The following is a 23,999-nucleotide window of genomic DNA, read 5'->3' on the forward strand; positions in this document are numbered from 1 at the left end:
TTCACTTACACAAGCAGTCTAGCTCCAGTTACACACTGGGAAGAAAATAATTGCAACACTTGATTTCTCAGTCTGTCTTGCATTAGACAAACACTTTTGCAAAACTTATTGTTTCTGTTTCTCCTGCCTCTAAAATTAAAATAATACTTATCTAAAAAAATTAACATTAAAATTAGTATTTGATTCCCAGAATTATCTGAAATTATTAGAGCATTATTCTATAATTTGATAAGAAAAAGGAAACCTCCATGCATTATAGCTAACAGCACAGAAGAAAGGAGTCAATTGCCTCTTCTTCCTAAACCTCAGACTATTCTCATTTGTTTATGTCTATGTTAGTACATCAAGTCAGTGCAGAGACTGTCTCTGGTCTGAAGGCTAAGAGGAACCAAATTCAGATCTCATGTTATTCTCTGAACTAGATTGGGGCAATTTTCTCAGAGATCCAGACCATGCTAAGAGAACTAGCTGATCATTAAACCAGTAATTCTGGGACAGCATTTGACACATCCCTAGCACTCTAATCATTAGTGAGAGTATGATCAGAAAATAGAGATAGAATTGAGAAAAACACTTTGAAAAACAGTCCTACTGCATGGCCTTTTAATTCCAAACTTCTTCCGGAATGTAATCTCATAGAAGTATGGCAGGCTACACCCACTCATATTTCAGATGCTGCTATGACACAATGTCTTTTTAATTCTGAAAGTTTTATTTTTAGCTTCTATACAGACCTAAAATGCAGACAATTAAGTTCTGATGCACCTGAAGTGGATTATTGCATCATTGTGTGAATGAAATGCTTTCCTTGGGACTAGTTGTGGAACCAGTTGTGTTCAATACCATACACAGGGTATTTGATCTTGAAAAAGATAATGAAAATAATTTATCATTAGGGAAATATAACAGGAAAAATATGACAAATATTGCACTGATTTAATGCTCCAATTAGCTTAACTGCTACTTGAATTTAATTAAATATTACATTGCTCAAAGATGTCCATGAATGGTTTACAAATGTACATGTACAGAGGAATGGCACTAATTTGAGTGATTAAGGCTTAAAGATTTATTAGAGGATCTTGCAAGATCTATAGTAACCAAAATGAGATCACAGAACAGAGTAAGTCTTACAAAAACACCAAACTTTTTAATGAAGCTATTACTGCTGATGCCAAGGTTCATCTTTTAATTTCCGGTTTCTTGCTTCATTCTACACTGTGATATTCATGCATCTCTTGAAATGTCTCACTTCCGTGAATAATCTTACATTTCCCCTGGCACTTTGCAGGAAGCAAGGTGCTCTGTTATGTTTAAAATTCTGTGCCCTCTGAAGTGCATGAGAGTTTGACTCTGACTGCTGTGGGATGTCTCGGAGCATATGCAGGACCATGTGCAGACAAACCACAATTTAACTGGAAATTATACATTTCATAGCTTAATTGTCTACTTTTCATTCTTTCTTCCAAAATACAAAATTTCTTGCAGACACAATTTGAATGCCTTTGTCATGCTGAAGAGGGAAAGAATTAATTAAATCCCGGGTTGTCAGTCAAGTTGAGAACACAATATGGAAATCCCTGTTAAACAGAAGGCAAGTAGCTGTGCTCAAATTGTGATAGAGACTAATGTATCTTGTGAATCAAGATGCCATCTCCAATCTGTAACATAATGAAATGCACAGATTTTTCCCTGCCCCCATTCCCACTCTTTTTGCTCCAGTCTGAAGTGCACTCTGTAATGCATTATTAAGCCAAATTCTGACCCAGTTTCTTAATTATCTGTAAGCTACAGAGAACTTCTAGCAGAATATTAACTAAGGCAAGAGATGTAATACAGACAAATCCATGACGGCATTAGAGAGAATCATTAGCATTTTGCTAAGAAAATCCTTCATCTGTAATATTTAACTTAACCTAACATGCAGAATTTATATTTTAAAGGGGTTAAGCCACTAAAACAACCCAGGGGGAAAAAATAAAAAAAGAAAAAAAATAAAATTAAAAAATAAAATTAAATAAACATATTTGGAGAAGCATTCCTGGATTCACAAACTCAAAATACTTATAGCATACTGAAACATTTCTGGGACAACAAGATTGTATCCATTGTTCTGAGTGGATACCATGGACTGTTGTTACAACCTAATATAACAATGTGTGCCCTGCTATTTATTTTGGATGACCTGTAAAATGTAACCCACTATGGCATATACATGTGTACCAAAATTTTGGGGAGTACAGTCAGGATTCAGAACTGTCATAGATGACAGTTTGAACAAACCCTCTAAACACTTGGGTGCCTGGTTAGTATCAAGTAAGTAGCTGCAGTTTTATACCTCCCTGCACTGCTGCATATTAGTGCAATATGAAAAGTTTTCTCAGTGAAAATACAACCACAGATATACAAAATGAGAAACAAAGAACCCATGGACCTCTTCCTATAAAGCTGCAGGAGTACATGATTTTGAAGACTGGCTATACCTCTGAAATAAAAGTGTTTGAGTGAATGAAAAACATACTGAAAGAGCAATTTAGTGAGAACAATTTTTAATACAAAGCATATTGCAAAAATGAGGAAAAACACTTTCCCCACCCCAGAACTGGATGATTTGTGGTATGTGCATATAGAAAGTTAAGCTTTGATTGTAAAATTTAGACAGCAGAGAATGCCTGCAAAATAGATATATAATTTTGTGGAACAGGATGTATTCATTCAGTTCAAAGATCAAATAAAACCCATGCAGTCCCCTTAACATTGAATTGAAGAGTCACCTAACTGCAGAACATGGAATTTTTATAAATGTTTTTAAAAATATTTCTTTCATGAATTCATAAATGAAAAAGTCCTACTGTTTGAGAAACAATAAGAGTCAGTTAAATACAATGTTTTATTTGTAACAGTGTCAAATGCAGCTCATGAGGGAAGTTGGTTCTTTGCAAAACATCAGATGATTGGAAAGTGCTGATAAACATCATGTACATTCAAGTACATTGCTTCAATTTGAAGTGTGCTTTTGCTACTGGAGAATCTGAATATATCATTCCTTATGCTAACACTGTGAATTTCCCACTACAACCTGCCAAATATTCCTCTTCTGGGAATTAAGGTGTCCAAAATTTCTCCAAAGTTATGAATAGTAAGACTGAGGCACCTTTCCTTTACAGGTATGGAAAAAACCTCAAAATCAATATTTTGTACTCAAGCACCTAATCCAGCACACAAGCATTGAAACCAAAAGACCAATTTTTAAAGGCGGTTTTTGTAAAAGACCACGCGTTTTTCCATTTTCTTTCTAGACTAACCCATGTAATCAGTAAGGCCCAAGCATTCATACCAGACTATCCTATACAGAGCACAGACACCTTTTCTCATGCATTTGCAGTTCATTTGTGTTTGACTGTAATCAAGCCAGGATTTCATCAGCTGTCCCTCAGCCCAAGGAGAGAGCAACTGAGACCGCCCGTGCTCCAGGGACAAAGCTGGACACCAGGACAATGTTTATCAATGTCAGTATCTCATGGAAACCATCTGTGACACCCCGACCCACAGTGCTTGGCTCTTTCACCTCCTGAAGTGCTTTGATCCAGCAGTGGACTGTGAGGAAATATGCATGGCCCCTTAGGCTGGAACCCATTCTGACTGATGCAGCCATGGCTGGAGAGACCACCTGAAGGCCCTGATCTTGTCTCTGTTGGGCACAGAGAAGTCCATAGTGAAAACAAGCTGGTATCTATTGTTCACATCTTAGCATAATCACCAGTGCTATTATTGTTAAAGGAAAGAGAGCCCCCTCCCCTAAAAGCAAAATCATCTCTTTAGACACAGCAACATTCTGCTGCCTTGTGTCATGACACTCCATGGCTGTTGCTATGTGTCTCACAAAAATGTCCAGTAATAGGGGTTTTGTGCCTTCTCAGGCCTCCACTTCTTCCATCACTTCCATCACAATTGTTCGAGGGCCGGTGAGGATGAGGTTGCTTACTGTCCTGTAATCCACATGGAGAACATTGAGGCCATTGACAGACACGACAAATTGGCAAACCTGAGGAGAAAGCAAGCAGCAAAACGAGTTATGCATTAGACTTTATTTTGTTAGGTCAATTACACAGATGTACTATCAACTCCTGGCCAGACAAAACCTCCAGAACTCTTCACATCATCTCATTTGGTCCCCTTAAAAGCCCCCACATTTCTTAGAATTAATCTGGCAAGTTAATTTTCCATAATTTGTTTTGAAACATTACTTCAACTTACAAATCAGTGGAATTCAACTTTCCAATCTTTTAACTTTTGAGATTCATCAATCATTTATCAATATCAATCATTTTTTCTTACAGCAATGTTATTTTTTCTTGTATCAGTGATATTGTACAGTATCAATGCTGCTTTGCAAACAATATGGCATCCAGCTAAGGGGTCCCCAGCAGAGCAAGGACAACTGTTGGAGCAAGTCCAAAGGAGGCCACACAGATGGTTAGACGGATGCAGCACTTCTTCGATAAGGAACTAAAGCTAAGGGAATTAGGTTTGTTCAGGCTGGAAAAGATGAGATTTCTGGGTGGCCTTATTGTGGCCTTCCAGTACCTAAAAGGAGCCTGCAAGGAAGACAGAGAGGGACTATTTTCACAAGGGTCTGGAGTAACAGGTCAAGGGGGAAATGCTTTAAGATGGAACAGAGTTGGTTTGGATTAGATATCAGAAAGAAATGCTTTACTATGAGCGTGGTGAGGCACTGGCACAGGTTGATCAGAGAAGCTGTGGATGCCCCATCCCTGGAACTGTTTAAGGCCAGGTTGGATGGAGCTTTGAGCAACCTGGCCTTGTGAAAGGTGTCCCTGTTGACAGCAGCGGGAATGAGATGGTCGTCAAGTTTCCTTCCAACCCAAACCATTCTATGATTCTATGAAGACAGCTCTGGCAATTGCAGTCTTTTATCTTTAGTTTGTCTTAAATGCTTTCCTAGAAATCATTTTAGTCAGCTCTTGGTAATCACCAAGAAAAAATATGCACCATGTTTCCAGGCTCAGGGCAAGGTCTGAATGATGACTTCACTAGATTCAGTGCCAAAACCTCCAACAGTGTAACATGAACCAAATGGATCCAAATTTTGAGAAATAATATCACGGAAGATGAAGTCAGTACTAGGACAGATTAAAATGTCACTTCCATGTGATTTGTTTTGATTTCCTTCATCAAGTATGGTTTATTAATAAATTTCAAATATGCTAGTATTTTGTTTGTAAAAGCTATAACAAATATTGGAGGTTTTGTATGATCACAGGACATTTTCAAGGAAAATATTCTTGATAGAAATATACTGACCAACATCACTGTACATCTTAGAACACTTAAACAGAGAAAAAGTCACATCAACATTGTAAAAAATGCAGGAAAATAAAGATAATACTGATTCCTCAGGGACGTTTAGACTTCTCTGCATCTAATCATAACATTACAGTGTTTGGTAAAAAGGTCAAAAAACGTGTGTAGTGTCTAGATCTGTATTTTTAATTATAAAAATATGGAGCCTAAGTGAATAATAATATTGTCCTGACGTTTCAATGGAAACAATACATTCACTAGAAGACTATTTTACCCATAAGTCCCCTTGAATCTGTAAGAAAGAAGCTTTGAAACAAGTATCACCAGAATTTTTCATGCTTTATTTTATATGGACACTCTGGATCAATTGGGGGGTCAATTTTATGAGGTTCATCAAGGCAATGTCCTAGATCCTGCTCTTGGGTCACAACAACACCCTGCAGCACTGCAGGCTGGGGAACAGTGGCTGGAAAGCTGCCCTTGGGAAAGGACCTGGGGGTGCTGGTCAGCAGTGACTGAACATGAGCCAGGGTGTGCCCAGGTGGCCAAGAAGGCCAATGGCATCCTGGCCTGGATCAGAAACAGTGTGGCCAGCAGGAGCAGGGCAGGGATTGTCCCCCTTGTACTCAGCACTGGTGAGTCTGTACCTCAAATCCTGTGTCCAGCTCTGGGCCTTTCACTACAAGAAGGACATTGAGGGGCTGGAGTGTGTCCAGAGAAGGGCAACAGAGCTGGGGAAGGGTCTGGAGCACAACTCAGGTGAGGAGCAGCTGAGGGAGCTGGGGGTGTTTGGTCTGGAGAAAAGGAGGCTCAGGGGGGATCTTCTCACTCTCTCCAACTCCCTGAGAGGAGGCTGGAGCCAGGTGGGGTTGGTCTCTTCTCCCAGGTAACAAGGGACAGGACCAGAGCAAACAGCCCCAGGTTGCACCAGGGGAGGGTTGGTGCCAGGACTACTTGACACATTGGTGTTCAGTCATAGCTTTGACATGATGATCTCAGTGGTCTTTTCCAAACTATTTGATTCTGTGATATGAGAACAAATTTCTTCACAGAACAAGAGGTCAGACATTTGAACAGGCTGCCCAGGAAAGGGTTAGAACAACCATCCTTGCAAGTGCTAAAAGCCCTGTGTGGATGTGGCACCTGGGAACTTGGTTTAGTGGTGAACACTGCAGTGTCACATTAATAGCTGGACTTGACGCTATTAGACCAACCCGTCTTTTCCAGCAGCAACAATTCTATCAGCCTATGATTTTTCACTTTCCTATTTAGGCAGAAGCACAAGACAGATATGGGTGTGGGAGAGGTGGGAAGCAGCTCTGGTGTTCTTCAATGCTAGCTCTAAAGCAGATTTTCTCACATGCCAAGTCACTTAACTTTTGTGTGCCAGCAACTTCCCTCTCAAAATGTGTGGTGAAACTCAATTTGTATTTCTGCAAAATGGACAGAATGTAGCTATCAATTTAAGAAAAATTATAGAGGAAGTGAACCCAATCCAAAAATGTAACGTTTCATTTAAAATGTCACCAATTACTTTAATCTCTGCTCCTTAGAGCCTCTGCAGAGGAAGAGTGGCAGCAGCAGCTCCTGAAGGGATGGTAAACTCTTGCACCTTACTCCTTACCCTCAGAACTCCTCTGCAGAGCTGAAGATCGTGGAAGTAGCCTTACTGGCAGCCTAAATGATCACCAAAATATGGCAATCAGTGATACAATTCCCATGGCAATAATCTTTCCTGTATATGAATAGTTCAGCTGCAAGTAGCATTGGGAAAATGGTTTAGTTTTTGCATGCAGACAAAGCCTTCTAAATTTTAAGGATTTTTGTTGAAAAGGTAACCCGTCACCCTCTGCAATATGTCCAATTATTATTTAACTGGCATCGCTATTCAGTTTAAAATGCAGATTATTGCAGTATCTGTAGGTTTCAACTTCCAGTGGTATTTCCTAATACTTTCTATGGCTGTCCAAGGTTGTATCAAGTTTTACTGAATTATAGCTCTGGCTCTAAAATAATATTTGGGTTGATTTAAAACAGACCAACAGAAACAACATTGTGTCTTCTGGCTTAAAGCAATTTTTGGAAGTTGAATGGCCGATCTTTGTTTTACTGTTGCATATTCTCAGTCGTCTTGACTTACTGGAATCCCAATGCATGGGACTCATGTTTGGCCAGGTTCAATGGATAAATCTGCATGCTGGATCATGGCAGGGGCATTCAGGTGCCTTTGGGGAACGCCCCGCCAGAGGAACAGAGTTTTAGACCAGCCAGTGACCCACACCAGGGCTGCAACGGTGTAAATACAGATGGCACAGGCACAACGTGAACAGCAGTCTGGATGCCAAGGAGTGAATTTTTTGTGGAAGACAAGAGCTGACACGTCTGCATTCTCAGTGTGTTTGTTTTATCACGTCTTTGGCAGCACGATTAACCAGCAATGTGTACAGCTGAGAACAGCCCCCTTCGTGCCCTCCTTTGCAGTGGATCCACATGGCTTATTAATTTCATCATTCCCAGTGGAGAGGATTAGATACAAGAAGTCCACCCAGGCCAGATGAGAAGATAAATGCAGGGGGGAGGGCAATACACCGAAGAGCACAGTCCCATCCTAAAACTGCAGGAAAAGACCCATGAGGAGCAGGAGATGGTAATAAAGAGCCAACTACCCTGGGGCTAGAAAGCTCTCTCCATAGTAATTGCTTGACCAGTGCTCCTGAGGGCTGAGTCTCTGCAAATTCTGGACCTGGCTCTCTCAGGGATGAAGAAATGAGGAGCGATTTGCTGTGTCCTGCAGTCCTGGTGAGGAGAAAGACGTTTGCACAGTCCTGAGCCCTTTGTTATGCTGACTGCCCTCAACTCAGTTTTCCTCTCCCCACCCTGATTTCCCATTCACTGCATCCAGCAAGGGGAAATGAAATGCAGTGCTGCTTTGTGCATTTTAATCACTATCAATCCTGCCCCAAAAATGCTCATATTGTGTATTGCTCTACAGCAAGTGAGCACCCATTCACCAGCCCTGACTGGTGAGTCAATTCATATTTTATTATCTCAGGAATTTTCTTCAGGAGACTGATTTACAAAAATACAATGATTTAACATTACATTTATAAAAACACATTTCAAAAAGCTGTAAGTGCTCAGCTCATAGCTGCAGCTGTTAAGGGCTTTGTAACTACAAACATGTAAAGTATTTCTGTTGGTTTCCACACATCAGTAACTATAATAGATTACAAACTACAGTTAAAAGAACCTCAAAGAACCTTTTATTGTTCATTTCCTCATTGCTCTCCAAGGAGCTTGACAAGAGATAACCATCCCTTTTCATCCCTCAGACTTCAAGAAATGACACAGCCCATAATAAATTCCGACCATTTTGTTGGTCAGGATGTGGTGATCTAAAAACCACAGAACTAATAATAGTTAAATAAAGCAACACTCAAATGAAAAAAACCCTCCCTTAACTGATTTCAAATATTTAAGTATTACAGCAGTAAGCATTTATTGTTGAGTATTTCAATTTCCCGCCATTGGAAACAGCAGCTCATGGAAGCAGGAATAGCAGAAAAAGTACCTCTGTCTTTCTGTGGGTTTTCCATCATGCATACAGAAGGTTTAACCAAATCCAGGTGCCCCCCTATAAACTTCAAGTTACAGCTTACATTTGAACATTACATTGAAAAAAGGATCTGGAAGCCTGTAGTTTAAAGAAGTTAGCAAAGATTCGTCATGCCATTTATCATCGGACTGAAGATGGCAAGAAGGGGTGAGAATAATTTGTTACCGTGACATTTACTGGCAAAATTGGGATTGTGCTGTACTTGGAACTGTCCAACCCTTCCTCCCCCTCACTGGTAATTGCTCTTTCCTCCACGGCAATCTTTGGCTGCCTGCCCCTCCTCAGTCCTGCCAAGCTGCCCTGCAGATGTACATCCACACCCCTTGATTTTCCTGCTGGGACAGCTGCCTGCTGCCAAAGCAAGGCCCTGCCCTCGCAGGGGGCTGCCTGCACCCGGGCTGGACAGCTGAGCTGGTGTTGATCAGGAGCTGAGCTGAAGATGACTGTGGGATCCTTCTAAGGGATGTCAGAGGCTGGCTGCAGGCATGGGAGTGGAGCTGTGCAACTGCCTTAAAGCCAATCATGAAACAAAAACATTGCATACCTGTCAGTAATTCTTTGTTAGTTCTGCCTCAGGATGACCTTCATATTTATAAATGCTACAGGAATGTTACAGGATAGGCAGCCAGCCTAGATCCTTGGATATTCAGATGCTGTTTGCACTGTGAGCTTTAGTTAGCTTTCCCTGCGGAGCCAAGCCTTGCTTGCTGGACTTTTTTGAGTGTAATATACTTAAAAATCCTTTAAAAATGTTCTTTTCTAGGCACACTTTTTAGAAGAGTGTTGTGAAAGTTTATAAAGAGCTGGAAATTCCTACTGCAGACTTTGACCTAAGTGATCATTGCTGTTTGGGACAGCCCTAAAATGACATTTTAATTTATAGATGCAGCGAGTCCAACTGTTCATCTCTGGTATAAAGCAAGTAACAGCCATGCACAGTCAGCAGATAATATATCTCAAAACAGTAGGACAAGACCATGATTACATGGCCAGTTTAATTTGAGATAAATTTTGAAAAACCTGCCCAAATTAAGAGGAATACAACTGCCACCAGGCAGCCTGGCTGGGATGGCCAGGGACTGTCCTTTACTCCAGCAGCTGCTGGGGGGTTAGGTGTTCATTCTCAAAGGATTTATCATTTACATTTCAGTGGCAGCATCAGTGTCTGGAATCTACTCTGTTTTGTTTGTTTGTTTGTTTGTTTGTTTGACTGTGGGATTTTAGTGTTTTTTTGGTGTTTAGTTTGTTAACTGCTCTTTAGGAAAATACACACACTACTAAAATTGCAGATCAAATAGGTACCAAAGCAATCAATGTTACCAAATAATGCAGGCTTGAAGTTCTCAAATTCAAAGCTAGATTATGCAATGACACAGTAAAGATAGTGGCAAAAATACAGTTTTGCAGCAGTCACCTCATTCTCTAGGCTGCAATGGGAATATTCAGGGTCTAAAACTGCAAAGCACAAAGTCTATGCCAGTGCACTCGAATCTTCTCCTTCAACAGCAACAAGGTAAACCAAACAAAAAGGTTTGATGGGCTGTTTGGTACTGATAGCAGCTCTGACATCAGCAATTAACAGCATAAAGAGATGTTGAAAATAGTGCCACCAATTAATTTCCACTGAAAGTATGAATATTACTGTACACATGGCAAGTGTATGAAGGAAAATATATAAAAATGCTGGAGAGAGTGTGAAATCCAGTCTTGCACTAATCTTTTCACTCTGGAGTAGCCAGGATTTCACTCCTGGACTCTGTGTGGATCCAAAACAGATTTCTAGCAGCTGACAGAACAGGCCCATGTTCTGCAGCAAAGCACATCCCTTTGAGACCAAGGTAGTTCAGAAGTTCTTAGCACATTGCACAGAAACAAGTTGTGCTTGTTGGGAAAGCTGTGTCTGAAACGAGGCAGGCTCAGTCATCGAGCAGGAGACAGACTGGATTTACCCCCTTGCTCTGTTCATCATTTGTATCCACAGTGTTTTACATACACTTGGATAGTTTGGGACATGCTTCCTTGTGTACTATTTCTTCTTATCATCTGATGTGAAGCCAAAGTCACACAGATAATTCCCAGTCACACATGCATTCCCAGTCACACATGCATTCCCAAAATGCATGAAAAAATGTATTGCTTTCTTTTCAGTTTCTTTAAAAAAAAAAACAAACCTTATTAGCATCAAGTAAAAATTATGAATTAGGCAAGTGTAGGAGTTATTTTCAACCTTGGAAAGTTGTTCAGTAATTTTCCTAAGAACAAAAATAAAAGGTTCTAAGTATAACTTCTTTCAGAGCTGTTCAAACAAAAGTGTATTTGGCTATTTTATGGAGTAGAATTCATACCAGAATTGACAATATAACTATTTAAAAAAGAAAAGTATATCCCAATGGTAATATTTTTGCTTTTCTTCTTACTAATGAAAATTAAAATTAAATCCATTACAGAGACAGCCTGCTTACATTTCTGTTATACAGACACCCTCAATAATTATAAATAAATGCTTTTTTCATGTCCTACTAATCCTGCAGGGACAAGGATCAGCTGGGACGCTTGAATAGCTCAAACTCATAATTGTTTCATTATTGAAACAATTCTGAAATTCACTGTGGTCTTCCAGAGGAAAGTCCTCCATATGTGGTTAGCAAACCCATCTGTTTTCTGTGTGCATGAGAGACCCACAAGATCCTGATTTCTAATAAATATCAGGCCGTGCTCTCAATAAGAACCCTTCCTTATGGGCACCCATGAAATCAGGGCTGAAAGGTTAACATTTTGCAATTGTCAGTGACCTGGAGATGTCATCAGCAGGATACCCAACAAATCAAACTTTTCACAATTCAGATACTTTTGAAAGCTCTGGGCCAGTTCCAAAATTGAAAACATACTGGTTGATTCTGTGATAAGGCCACAGCTCTCACCTGGGAAGGTTACTAAACTCCTGAAACTGAGAAGGAAAGCACAAAGCAAAAATAAAAACAATGCAGCCTTTACCATTGCTTGTTTCAAGAGTCAATACAGCTGTTTTGGCTTTTCCTGTCTTGCTGACAGATTTCAGCAAAATTTGGGCAAGGCTTAGGTGCTACAAGAACATAACATCTGAAACACAGCTTTCCAGCTTTCTGCAAGGAGGAAGGGGATATCCAAGCTTCCAACATTGTAAAAGAAGAGGTATCTTTCCAATGGGATCCTTTCCCCCTTGCACACCCCTTGCTCCTCTGCAGATGCTGGGAAACATTCCTCCCAGGCACCACTGCCCTCCAAGCAAACAGATGGAATTCAAGATGTCACTCTTTAAAATCTAATTTAAATATGAAGTGTGAAGGAATTGAGAAATGAGTGAAAGTAAAAACTTCCATTTAAGGCTGTTATTTTGTCACAAAGGAACAAAAAACTACACCATTTGTACTTTTCATTGCTGTTACCAAATAGAAAGGAGCTATTTACAAGTGGAAAACCACACAGGTTTGCCTTGCCAGTTGTTAGATCTCTTGAATAAATCTTCCCAAACAATCACCACATCATCACCTTCTACCTCACATACCACCACATCACGGGTTTGTGTACAAGACCCTTAGTGACAACACTCTTAGTGACAATGAGGTTTTCATCTCTTTGGAGTGCAAAAAGATAATTTTACTTTTAAAAGAAATGTGGAAAAAAAGTGTTTGCTTATTAAAAGCTGGATCAGTAATCTGATTTGGGACCTCTGCTCACAGAGAGGGATACACTCAACCTGAGTTGCCAAGGAATCTGTGGATTCAGATGCCAAACCCCTTTCAAAGGGGAAGAAGTTTCATAGCAGAACTTGGTGCCTGCAGTCCCAAGAGATGCTCCTGTCCCTTTGTGCTGGCTCTGGGAGCAGCACACCAAAGCCAGGCACCGCTCCCTTTTCATCCTTTTCATCCTGTGCCAGCAAAAATAAATAAATGAAAGGACTCGTCTCCAGGCAAAGTAAGTTCCTTGATGTGCCTGACATGGATGGAGGAAGGAGGCAATAGACACATATCTGGTTGAAGGCAAAGGGAAAGAGGGAGATGAAAAGGAGGTGAAGATAGGATCAGCCTTCTTGGCAGAGCTTACACAGACCAGAAAACTAAAGTTTTCAGATAACTTAAAGTCTCAGTGAAATCAATGGCAAGATGGATGTTATGGTACCAAGAACAAGTGCAGAGAAATCTGAGGCAGGAGAACAACAGTGGAGGAGAGAGAGCACAGAGCTCAGCTTCTTTTACACACTTACACAACCAGCCTGCATTTATGTTGATACAGGATTTCTTCTGTTTTAATAGGTCACCCATAGCCATAAAGCAAAGGAATCCCCATGCTCAGCAGAGCCAGGCTACAGAGATGCTGGATGTGGTACCACAGAAGAGCCTAAGATCTAAGACTAACTTCTACTTAAAAGTAAACACAGGCAGCACTGAAATTTTTGCTCTCACTCTGCTAAGCTTTACCCTGTCACAATGGAATGAGGAAAAGAGATGAAAATCAGAGGTCCTAAAAGTTATGTTTCCACTTAGATTCTTATCTTTGGTATTTTTTTAAAGAGTTCATGCAATCTTGATAGGATTAGTAAAGTTAAGCTGGAACCTCACAATTCACAACCAACTGCATGTTGCTGGAAGGTTAAAAAATCATACCATGGCCTTTCCTCCACAACTGAGGTTACTGGATGGAACAGAATAAATTGCAGATGTGTGTTCAGTTCTGTAAATATCTCCAGAGAAAGTGTAATTGGCTGTGCAGTGGGTGGTGTGGGAGTAGGCAAGTATCCAGGCTTTGCATAAAAAAGATGTTGTCTCTCGAGAGATGTGTTTCTTGTTCATTCTGTACAGCAGTGTGAAGCTGACCCAGTGTTCCATCAGGGGGCTAGAAACTGGGTATCTGCAGAGCACACTGCAACTCACAGCAGAGAAAATGAACTCCATTTACAGAATTAAAATAATAACTTCATCATTCTTGTGCTCCATCTTGATCTGTGACTGCAGAGTGGTGTGGATGGTTTGCCTGAGCAAGGCTTCATTAAACATTTTCATTACATAATATATTACATATTTCTTTCCATTTTAAAAAAGAGGCTGAATTTTTTATAGTATTCCAAACAAATTTGTCTCCAACTGAAAAAAACCCCAATGTGAATTAAACAACATAATTCTTAAACTGCATATACAAAAAACCCCACGTAATATAGTAATAGCTATTTTATAACATAATGGAGTAAGTCACATAATATAAAAAGTCAGATTATCAAGGGCTTCATCATTGGTTCAGACAGTCTCTCCCTTCCTTCCTCCCTTCCAAATGATGGGAATCTTTGGGAATTCAAATCCTTTTTTCTTCATCAGAAAGAGAATTAAACCACTGCTGAGCAAACTCCACAAACAGAGTGGACAAATTAGAGAAGGAAAAGAGCTGACCAAAGAGCCCATGACAACAACTCTTGCTTTGGAGCATAAGTCTCTTGGGCTGCCCAAGTCTCAGCTCTGCAAGTGGTAGAGTTTTGCTGACAGATCAACTGAGCAGGAATTATTCACAAAGGTAAATTAACGCTATCTGTACATATCTGGAGAGTAATAACATAAGAACATAATACCCTGAAACACAAACCATCCATAAATATGGAGTAGGGGAATATAGGTCACTGCTTTCCACGGCCCTAATTGGGAACTGGTGTGTAAAATCACTGACTTAATGTGAGTCCCAGTGAGAAATACCCACAGGTAAAGCTGGACCAGGCTGAGCCACATCAGGAAAGCACACCAGTGACTGCATGTCTAACTTTATAAGCATTTTTATTGTATAGTGCAATTTGATACCTACCACAGAACAGTTCTGAATATGTTAAACGACTCAAATGGCTAAAGATGGCTCTGGGTAAAATACTGCATCCGTCTCAGAAGAACAGAGTCTAAGCTTAGATATAATGTCTTTTAATGCTTGGGTTGACCTTTTGGTGTCTTTTTTTTCTGGTATATCTGTAGCTAAAACATATTTGCTAAAACAAAATTGCACATAATGAATAAAGAAGTTTAAAACTGTGTATCAGTTTACTTACATGGTCAAATATAATTATGCTGAACTGCAGTTCATTTAAGTCCCATATTGGATAAAAACAGTCATGAAGTGCAACCAAGGGAATTGCAGGGGCAGGCAGACTCATGCAAGGCACCCTCAGCACCCTCTGGTATCCAGCATGTTGTGAGCAGGAACAGTCTGCGCTGTTTGAGACAAACAGCTGCTCTCTGTTTGCACAGACAAAAGTGCAATTGTTTTTCCATGTGTTTGGCTAGCTAAACAGAGCCTTGGCTTTAATGCAACATGCTTCCCAATTCATTCCCTTATACCATGAAAGGAAGCCACTTTGTGTCTTGAGCAGCAGCAGCAAGCAAAGAGACGGAGAAAGAAGTGCAGGCAAGAGTCTTCAGAGCAGCAGCTGGGGAGCAGCAGCATCCTTGAAGTGCTCAGGGCAGAGAGCTGAGATAGCCTGGACTTGTAAAAACAATAGCATCTGAGGAACTCTCCAAGTAATCAACTGAAATGAGTATTGCAACTAAACCAAGTAGTACAAAATGTTTTTCATCCTCAGCTGAGAGCAGAAGTAGTTCAAAATGATAGCTTTTTGCTGAACTAGCCTCTAATTCTATGTCTTTTCTACAGACACTTAGGATAACCTTTTCAAGATTTCAGGCATTCTGCTGATCAATTTTTCAGATGACAGCAGTCTCTTTAGAGAGGCTGGGCTACCTGGGAGTGAGCTGCAATAGCCCATGACAGCTTGAGCAGGGGGAGATCCCAGCTGCTCCATCAGGATCTTGCCATTCAATGGCCTATAGACCACACAGGAGCTTGGAAGTCGTAGCAAAGCACAAGCACAGCCCTGTTCTACAGTGCTGCTGTCTCTCTTTCTGAATGGTTACAGCTGTAAGACTCCAGAAATAAAACAGAAAACACTTTGATAAAGGCAAGATTTTCAGATATCTGGATTATCCTGTCATAAAACACCACTTACTTGAAAAGAATTTTTAAAACTGTAAGTTATTAAAATAATGTGACTAAACCTAGAAAATTCACTGATCTCCAATAATGAAGCTGCAGATTTGGGGGTTTTTTTGTATTTATATTTCCTGTTGATGAGAATATGCCAACATACAGACACAAGTACAGTGGGTCACTTGTTGCCCAAGACCATTTTAGGTGACAGGCCTACAAACAAGTTCAATTCTAAAGTCAACCACACCACTGTGAATGTGGAAAACAGAGCTCTGAGATATTATGAAACTTGCTGTACTCATTTAAGGTTTCAGTTGTTGTAAAGAGAAAAAAAGTTATTTTATTGCCCAGTAAACTCTCTCTGTTAAAAGAGTCTTTAGGAAAAATCACACAGAGGCATTGGAAACCTAATACTTCTATGCAGGCCAAAATTTGGGTCTGGGATAAGCAAGTAAAACCTTATTAAACCTGTGTCCTGTAAGTTTGGCAGGGGGGAAGATGTTAAAGGAGAAATTTAGACTCAAAAAGTTGAACTCACTATTTTTATATTTCACCTGGAAATTCCCACTGTCTTAATTCCTTTCTCTATAGTGATCAACATGGATCCTGTTGTTCAAAATCAGGTCTGACAATCATGAAAAGAATTTTTCTCTGTTTTCTTTTGTGTGTGCAGTTTGCAGCTCACATCCTGCTGGCGTGATGTTTGCGTCAATGTTCCCGACTGCTTGGTGGGGGGTCTTTCCCCTCATACCTCAGTGTGTGACTTTTCACACGCCACGTTTTGATTTCTTCATCATAGAGGAGTTCCAGATAGTCACAGCAAGCACCTGGTCTCTAGCACAAGATAAAGGTGGCTGATTTTTTAGTCAGTTTTATATCCACTGGCTCAGAAGAACAGAGGCTCATGATCCACTGAAGCAAGCACAGTCCCAGACCCAGCTGGTGCTGGCTGTGCATTCTGGGGCTTGTGCACAAGGGTGGGGTTCACTTAACCTTCCAAAACTGCTTCAGAAGTTCTGCAGCCTCAGAAGAGATTTCTTCAAAACAAACTTATACAACTCTGTGGACAAAGAAGCAAGGCAAACCAAGGAAACAAGCAGAAAAAAATGGAGATCCACCAAAAAAAGTAGGAATGTAGGATGAAATTCTGACATGTCAGAAGATAACAGGAGCTTTATTATGGCTTTAAAGAACAAAAATTTCACAATGAAGAGCCTACTGATTTATTACTGAAAAATGGAGCAAAACAGGAGAATTTTTGTAAAGATCAGCAGAGACTGGAATATGGGAACATTGGAAATAGAAAGTGTCTGCAGAGTAGTTACAACCTAGGCAGGGGTGGCAGGGTGGGATGTCACAAAGAAAATATCTGGAGTCAACACAAACACAAATTTCAGGAGAGGGAGAAGGATGGCTTAGAAAGATGAGAGCTGTACAAACTGATGTTTGAAACCTGGGGAGCTGTAACTTTGCTGCATGGGAGTCACTGGGCCCAGTCTGTAAAATCTCTGCTCTGAGACTGGAAAACCTGGATCTTATGCTGTGAACCACACTCCCCATAAGGAAACAAAGAAACTTTAGCAAAATTATCTGTACAGGTGCCAAAACAGATCTACTCATCAAATGTTTTGGTTATTTTTGAGAATATGTCAGATTTTCTGAAATTTTCCATCTCTATTTAAACCCAAACCACTTTACAAAAATTCTGGTGGGAAATGGTCAGTATTGCACAGAGGGTTTGTGACAGGAAAAGAGAATCCAAATCCAAACTGTGGCTTCCTTGTGGCCACCATGGGGCAGGTTCACCAGTGGAACAGTGTCTCCAAGAGTCTCCCGACACAGAGTTCAACAATGACAGGGCTTCCAACACAGAGAAGGAATAAAATGGACAGAGTAGCTGGTGCAGTGAAGGGGCAGAAGAGAGAGATCTAATCCTGCACTGGGATTCCCAATACTGAGGAAAAAGCTTCCATTATTTCAATCAACCTAAAGACACTGTGCTAATGCAAAGGATGGTCAAGGACATAAAGACTCTGTTGTTGCACTTCATTGCACTTTTAGTAGCCTGCAATGAAAGCAAAGGAGAAATTTGCCAAGCCTTGTCTCCTTCTGGCAAGTAAACAAAGTTCTGGCAGTGACTCACAATGCAGCTTTCAAAACCACCTTCTTCTTCAGTTAGAGAAACCTCTACTTTGGTGAGAGGGCTGAATTCACAGAACTCCCAGACAAGAGGATGTGCAATGCAGTTTTCTGCCAAGTCCTCACAGAACTATATTACTGTGATAATTTTCATGGCATTAATCCCAGTACAGTAAGAGCAACATGGTTCTAGGATAGGTCCAACCTATGTAGAACTGGTAAAAAGATTCACTCTAAAAATGTGGGAACTACACATTGAGTTTAATTAAATACACACAGGGAAAGTGGAAACCTTGGGACAGTTAGGGAGGCATCAATACAGTTCATCAGCAAACTACATTAGCAAATGATGACCACAGACTAAAAGGAGAAAGCATACACAGAACAGGAACACCCAGGCACAGATTCATTCACTGATCAGGAAAGTACGCTGAGTGCTATACATGTTAAAAAGTTGTCAAGCACAACCAGTCAAAAAGTCATTTTTGATGGCAGAGCTTATTATTTTCACATTCACAAATATGTGACCTCTTCCAACTTCTGTTGAATCATTATGCTACTGACTAGCACAGCCTTACTGATTTTTTCTTTAGGGTCTTTTAGAAATATTTCCACTAAGGATTAAATAAATAATAATGAAAAAGCTATCCAAACTGTTAATCAAAGTGTTCGACATTATGTTCACCATTGCTATGCTTTTAATATGTCCTAATGTCCTGGTCCTGCACTTGAGGAGGAACAACCCCAGGCAGTACAGGGTGGGGGCCAACCTGCTGGGAAGCAGTTCTGCAGGGAAGGACTCGGGGGCCCTGGTGGACAGCAAACTGTCCATGAGCCAGCAGCGTGTCCTTGTGGCCAAGAAGGCCAGTGGTATCCTGGGCTGCATTAGGAAAAGCATTGGCAGCAGGTCAAGGGAGGTCGTCCTGCCTCTTTACTCTGCCCTAGTGAGGCACATCTGGAGTGCTGTGTACAGTTCTGGGCTCCTCAGTACAAGACAGACATGGAAAAAATGGAGTGGGTCCAGCAGAGGGCTACAAAGTCAGTCAAGGGTCTGGAGAATGCCTCTTGCAATGAAAGGTTGAGGGAGCTGAGCTGAGCCTCAAGAAGAGATAACTGATGAAACACATTAATGTCTAGCTAAAAGGTGGGTACCAAGAGGATGGGCCAGGCTCTCAGGAGTGGCTCCAAGCAATAGGACAAGAGGCAAAAACTGAAGCAGAAAAAGGCCTACTTGAACACAAGGAAGGAAAACTGAAGCACAACACAAGGAAGGAAAACTGAAGCACAAGAAAGTCCACTTGGACACAAGGAAGGAAAACTGAAGCACAAGAAAGTCCACTTGGACACAAAGTCTTTCCAGACTTTACTGTGTAGTGATCATGCACTGGAACAGACTGACCAGGGAGACTGTGGAATCCCCTTTACTGGATGGGACCAGTCCTCTGCAGTGTGCTCTAGGATGACCCTGCTTGAGATGGGAGATTACACCAGGTGACCCACTGTGGTCCCTTCCAACATGACCCATTCTTTGATACTGTAATGTAACAACCACTCTTCTCAAGCATGATCTCAATGATGTTTGAGGCTAATGCTACCCGACTCGGTTTACTCTCCAATCTCTGTGATGGATAATAGCAGATAAAATCGGAGGTCCTGGTTACTGCTGCATAAAGTGAAAGACAGAGTCAAAATAACTTTGAATTTTCTTTGGTTTTGCACAACCGGACTGATTTTGTGGTAAATCAAATTTTCTTAAAATTATATTTTTCTGAGGTCATAGATGCTTAAATACAGCTTCCACAATTCTGTGGAGAAGAATGACCTTTATATTATAGTTTATAATATATCAGTTATCAGTCATATAGTTTATATATCAGAAAATGAAGCACTTACAGAGATGTGTTTGAAACTTATATATACATTTATATTCAAGCCCTACAGCAGTGGCATTCATTGTGGGTAGTGCTAGTGCATGTTTAGCTCTGCTGCTTCTCTATTTATGGACAAGCTATGAAAGCAGTTTGTCAGCAACTTTTTCTGAGTGTTCACATTACCAAATACTACATCCATTCTCAACTCACTCTAATGTAATTATTGAATTCAGCAGCAAGCTGATAACACAGCTAAAGGAAAATCCCAACCTGCCTCAGTGTTTTCATGCTGTAATTGAAAACAGATGGCAACTTGTGTAATTTATGCCTTTCTACAATCAGTAACATGTTGGTATAAGATAAGAATTCTAAGACTGAATTGCATCTGCTTCAACACCATATGCTAATGCACAGCATAAATATTTATCCAAGCCTATCCCATCTCCTCATTTAAAGCTCAATTCCACAAAAAAATGAAAGTACCCTTCAGATAGCTTCAATTAGCACTGAAGCATCCCTGGAGTGCTTTGAAGGGCCAGAGGCCCAGCATCAAACACTGAGGTATCTTCTCCTTCCAAAACTTCACAGAGAGGGTTAAATGGAGGCATGTACCTTATGCCTTATTGATAAAATATAAATCCCAGTTTTCAAGCTCCCTCTAGGGTGCCTTTAGGAGTTACAAAGAGGTTTCTCACCTACAATATCCACACTTCTCTCTTTCCCACTATCCTGTAAAAGCTGGAAATTGGACTTTGGATACTTTTTTCCTGGGGGAAGGGGTGTTTTTAGGATTTTTAGACTGATTTATCTTGCTTGCCAAACAGTTATGCAATCCTCATGTTTGTGGTCAGGTTGGCAAGGACCATCTAATGGGTTTTGTGTTTCTCTGTAGTTTGAGGTACATTCAACTTCATGAGAATCTCACTGTTCAAATTTCTTCCAATTGCAGGAATATAAGGCATTGGCAAGTCCTCTGACATCACATGGTTTTGGGCTAGTTTTCACCCTGCTGGACACTTATAATGTGTGCCTTTTAGTCTTCCATGTTACAAGTCTGTAATATGCTGTGCTTGTGGCAGTACTTGAATCCTTTGGAGCAATCAGATAGTACAGATGTCCTTTGACTGCATGAAATGGGCTTGATAACCCTGATGAAGTGACATCCATTGGCTTCTTGACACAGTGGCAATTCAATTATACTTGAGAGTTGGTTCTTATTCTGCTAGTGAAATCATTTGAGAAACTGGACCTGAAATAATAATTTGTGAATGAAGACAACAAATGCACAGGCAGAAAATTTATAAAGCTGATCTCCCCCCTGTGCCAGCTTTTAGAGATCAGGAGAGCAGAACCATGCTGAAAGGGTCCTGGCTGCACATTACAGTTCCCAAGCTGAGTTCCAAACAAAAGGTGTTGGTACCAGCGGCAACATGTGGTCCTTCAAACTCCCTGCTGCTGACTCCCTGCTGCTGAAATGAAGAACTAGGCTTGAAAACCTTAAGCAGCCACTGGCAATTTGTATGATTTGACGACCTTAGGTGTCACAGCTAAAAATAGTAATTTGCTAAGAATCAGTTTTAAGGCATCAGATAGCTTTCTATTAACAGTTTGAGTAGGGCACTGATTTCTCCAGCCAGTGGTAAGAACAGATGATCAGCAAAATGAGTGATTAATTTGTCTCTCTCACAAGCCTCATACTTAGCTAGGTCTGCTTGTTCCATCACACTCTCTTGCAGTTATGTCATACTAAATAGCAATGTGATGCATAATTTAAGTCACTAGTTTGAAGTCAAGTTGTAACTTTTCAAATAATACTTGCACCTTAAAAACAGAAATGAACTTACAGAATAAATCACTAAAAAAAGAGAAAAACAGTTTTACTGACAATAGCTGACAACATTTAGCAGTGTAATCTGCAGAGAACCAGATTTTTCAGCCAGTCAATAATTAATATTAAAGCAACCTGGGAACTTCAAAATCCTGCTGTTCCTGTCTGCACTGCTGATGACAGCAAACAGCTAAGCAGAGCTGCAAATAACTTAGAAGAACGCACCACAACACTGACTCCTTTCATAGCCTTTTGTTGCCTCCAGCTCCCACTTGTTAATGCACTTGCAGCAACCACTCTCCTCACAACTGCCACAGGCAAACACACCTCAGCAAACCGGGCCCAAAAATACTTTAATAAAGCTAATTGACTAGATATTTATTGAATTATTTTCTCAGCTTCACACCTGAAACTTCAGACTGTGAGTGGTAATCCTATTTACCAGCCCCAGAACAGGTATCAAATCCTAAAGTTTATAGCCCTTCACACATCTTCTGCAGATCATGCTGGTAGGGATTTTGCCAGAGATAAATTGTCTGAAAATTCCCTCTGAAGAGGATGTCACACATAAGGAGATGGCAAGTGGTGCCACGCTGAGGTGCACGTGTGTGACAGGGCCCACGTGTCCCAGTGCCATGCCCAGGCACAGCCACTGCGGGCAGCCAGAGCTCTGTCCCCAGCTCATTGAGCTTTCTGCTTAGACTCCCAACTCACAGCACTTTGGAGCAGGCCAAGAGCCCAGACAAGCTCAAACTGAAAGCAAGCCACCACTAAGTCCAGCAGGAAGGTTGAGCCTGCAATGTTTACTGCTTTCTGTGATACATGGCAGAATTTTAAATGCACAAACCAAGGTCCTACAATGACATCATGGGCAGCAGTCCTCTCTCAATAGTATGTCCAGCATAATGCAAAGACAGGAAAACAGTGCTCTCCGAAGCAGACAAGTGCAAAATCACAAGCTTTACAAATAAAGACATTCTAAAAAACAATTACAGTGGATACATCTCCTTAGGAGGAAAATTCCTGCTGCTACTGCCAAGAACTTTTCTACAAACTGCAACGCCAAGGCTTGGCTCTTCTTCAAATTCTTGCCCTTTTCATCATAGCCAACTTTCCTTGTTAGTGCTTCTTTGGTGTAGCACTCTTCTTGCAGACAAAAGCTCTTGCACCAGCCCACCAGAAGTTACCTTGCCCAGCCTGTTTTCAAAGTGCCCTTCCTGCAGCTTCCACACAGGGGAATGTTTAATTTCAAGGAGCTGTCATATAAAGCCTGTCATTTGATTTCTTTAAATTTGACAGACTGAGGAGTTCTGTAAACAGATGGATTAAGTGACATAGATTTTTTTTTTTAAATTTCAGATACTGCACTATGATTTACATACTTATTGCTATGGGAACATCTAACAAAAGCCCTTATTTCAAAGAAAAACACCATCTCTTCACTAGGCTAAAGGTATTCAGCATTTCCAAAAATGGGGCAACAATTTTTCTGTCTAAAGAAGAGCTTATCTCATATACAGCTATAAATATTTTTGTGCAATTCTGCTCTGAAAAACCATTTCATGTAAAGATAACAGCTTTGAAAACAATAAGATCTGTCCTTGTGTAAAATCAAGGCAATATATCCCAGTTTTACAACATGACATGTTCCTCTCAGGACAGTGAACTGCTGGTGTTCTTCAGTTTTGAATGGTTCAGGTAGACCTCTGCAACCCCATGGGATTACACATATGACACCACAGTGTTACTTTTACAACTCAGGTTTCAGAATTGCTCCACTGTACTGTTAGTTGCTATATTCAGAGAAGAAAAGCTTCTGTAAAATACTAGGGTCCCAAGTTTAGGATCTAGAATATACACATGAAGTAATAAATTATTTTTAAATTTAGACCCTTTACATTTTAGGCAGGATCATTATTTGAAAATAACACTCTTCATATAAAAAATGTAACTGTATTTTATATTTGTGTTGTATAAAACATATTAAAAAACTTCCAGCTCCCTCGGAATTCAAGCTTCTTTCCCAGCAGGATGTGTCTGGGTGCTGCATGTACCAACAAGCTCTGCAGCTGCCATTCCCTGTCCCAGGGGTTTTGCCTACCTGTTCTAAAAAAAAAGTTTCAAAGACAGTATGTTCTTGGAATTTCCATTAAAATAAAGAATCAGCAGCCAGAGAGCAGAAACCCCTGTCCTGCACTCACTAAGGAGGGTTCCATGGCAGGTCTGG

General features: G+C 40.5%; 1 protein-coding gene across 5 annotated transcripts in view; it reads right to left on the reverse strand.

The window, feature by feature from the left end:
* Nucleotides 1-2,532: 2,532 nt before the first annotated feature.
* Nucleotides 2,533-23,999, reverse strand: part of DEPTOR (DEP domain containing MTOR interacting protein) — a 77,714-nt gene continuing 56,247 nt past the window's right edge. For 4 of the 5 annotated variants that reach the window (XM_059469190.1, XM_059469182.1, XM_059469205.1 and 1 more), the window contains one exon: nucleotides 2,533-4,045. In XM_059469190.1, the coding sequence (XP_059325173.1) occupies nucleotides 3,917-4,045 (129 nt within the window). In that variant the 3' untranslated portion in view covers nucleotides 2,533-3,916. Of the gene's footprint in view, nucleotides 4,046-20,570; nucleotides 21,194-23,999 lie in introns of those variants that run through there. The other variant, XM_059469213.1, reaches the window with a different exon arrangement.

Source organism: Ammospiza nelsoni, chromosome 1 (genome assembly GCF_027579445.1).
Source record: "Ammospiza nelsoni isolate bAmmNel1 chromosome 1, bAmmNel1.pri, whole genome shotgun sequence".
Classification (NCBI taxonomy): Eukaryota; Metazoa; Chordata; class Aves; order Passeriformes; family Passerellidae; genus Ammospiza; species Ammospiza nelsoni.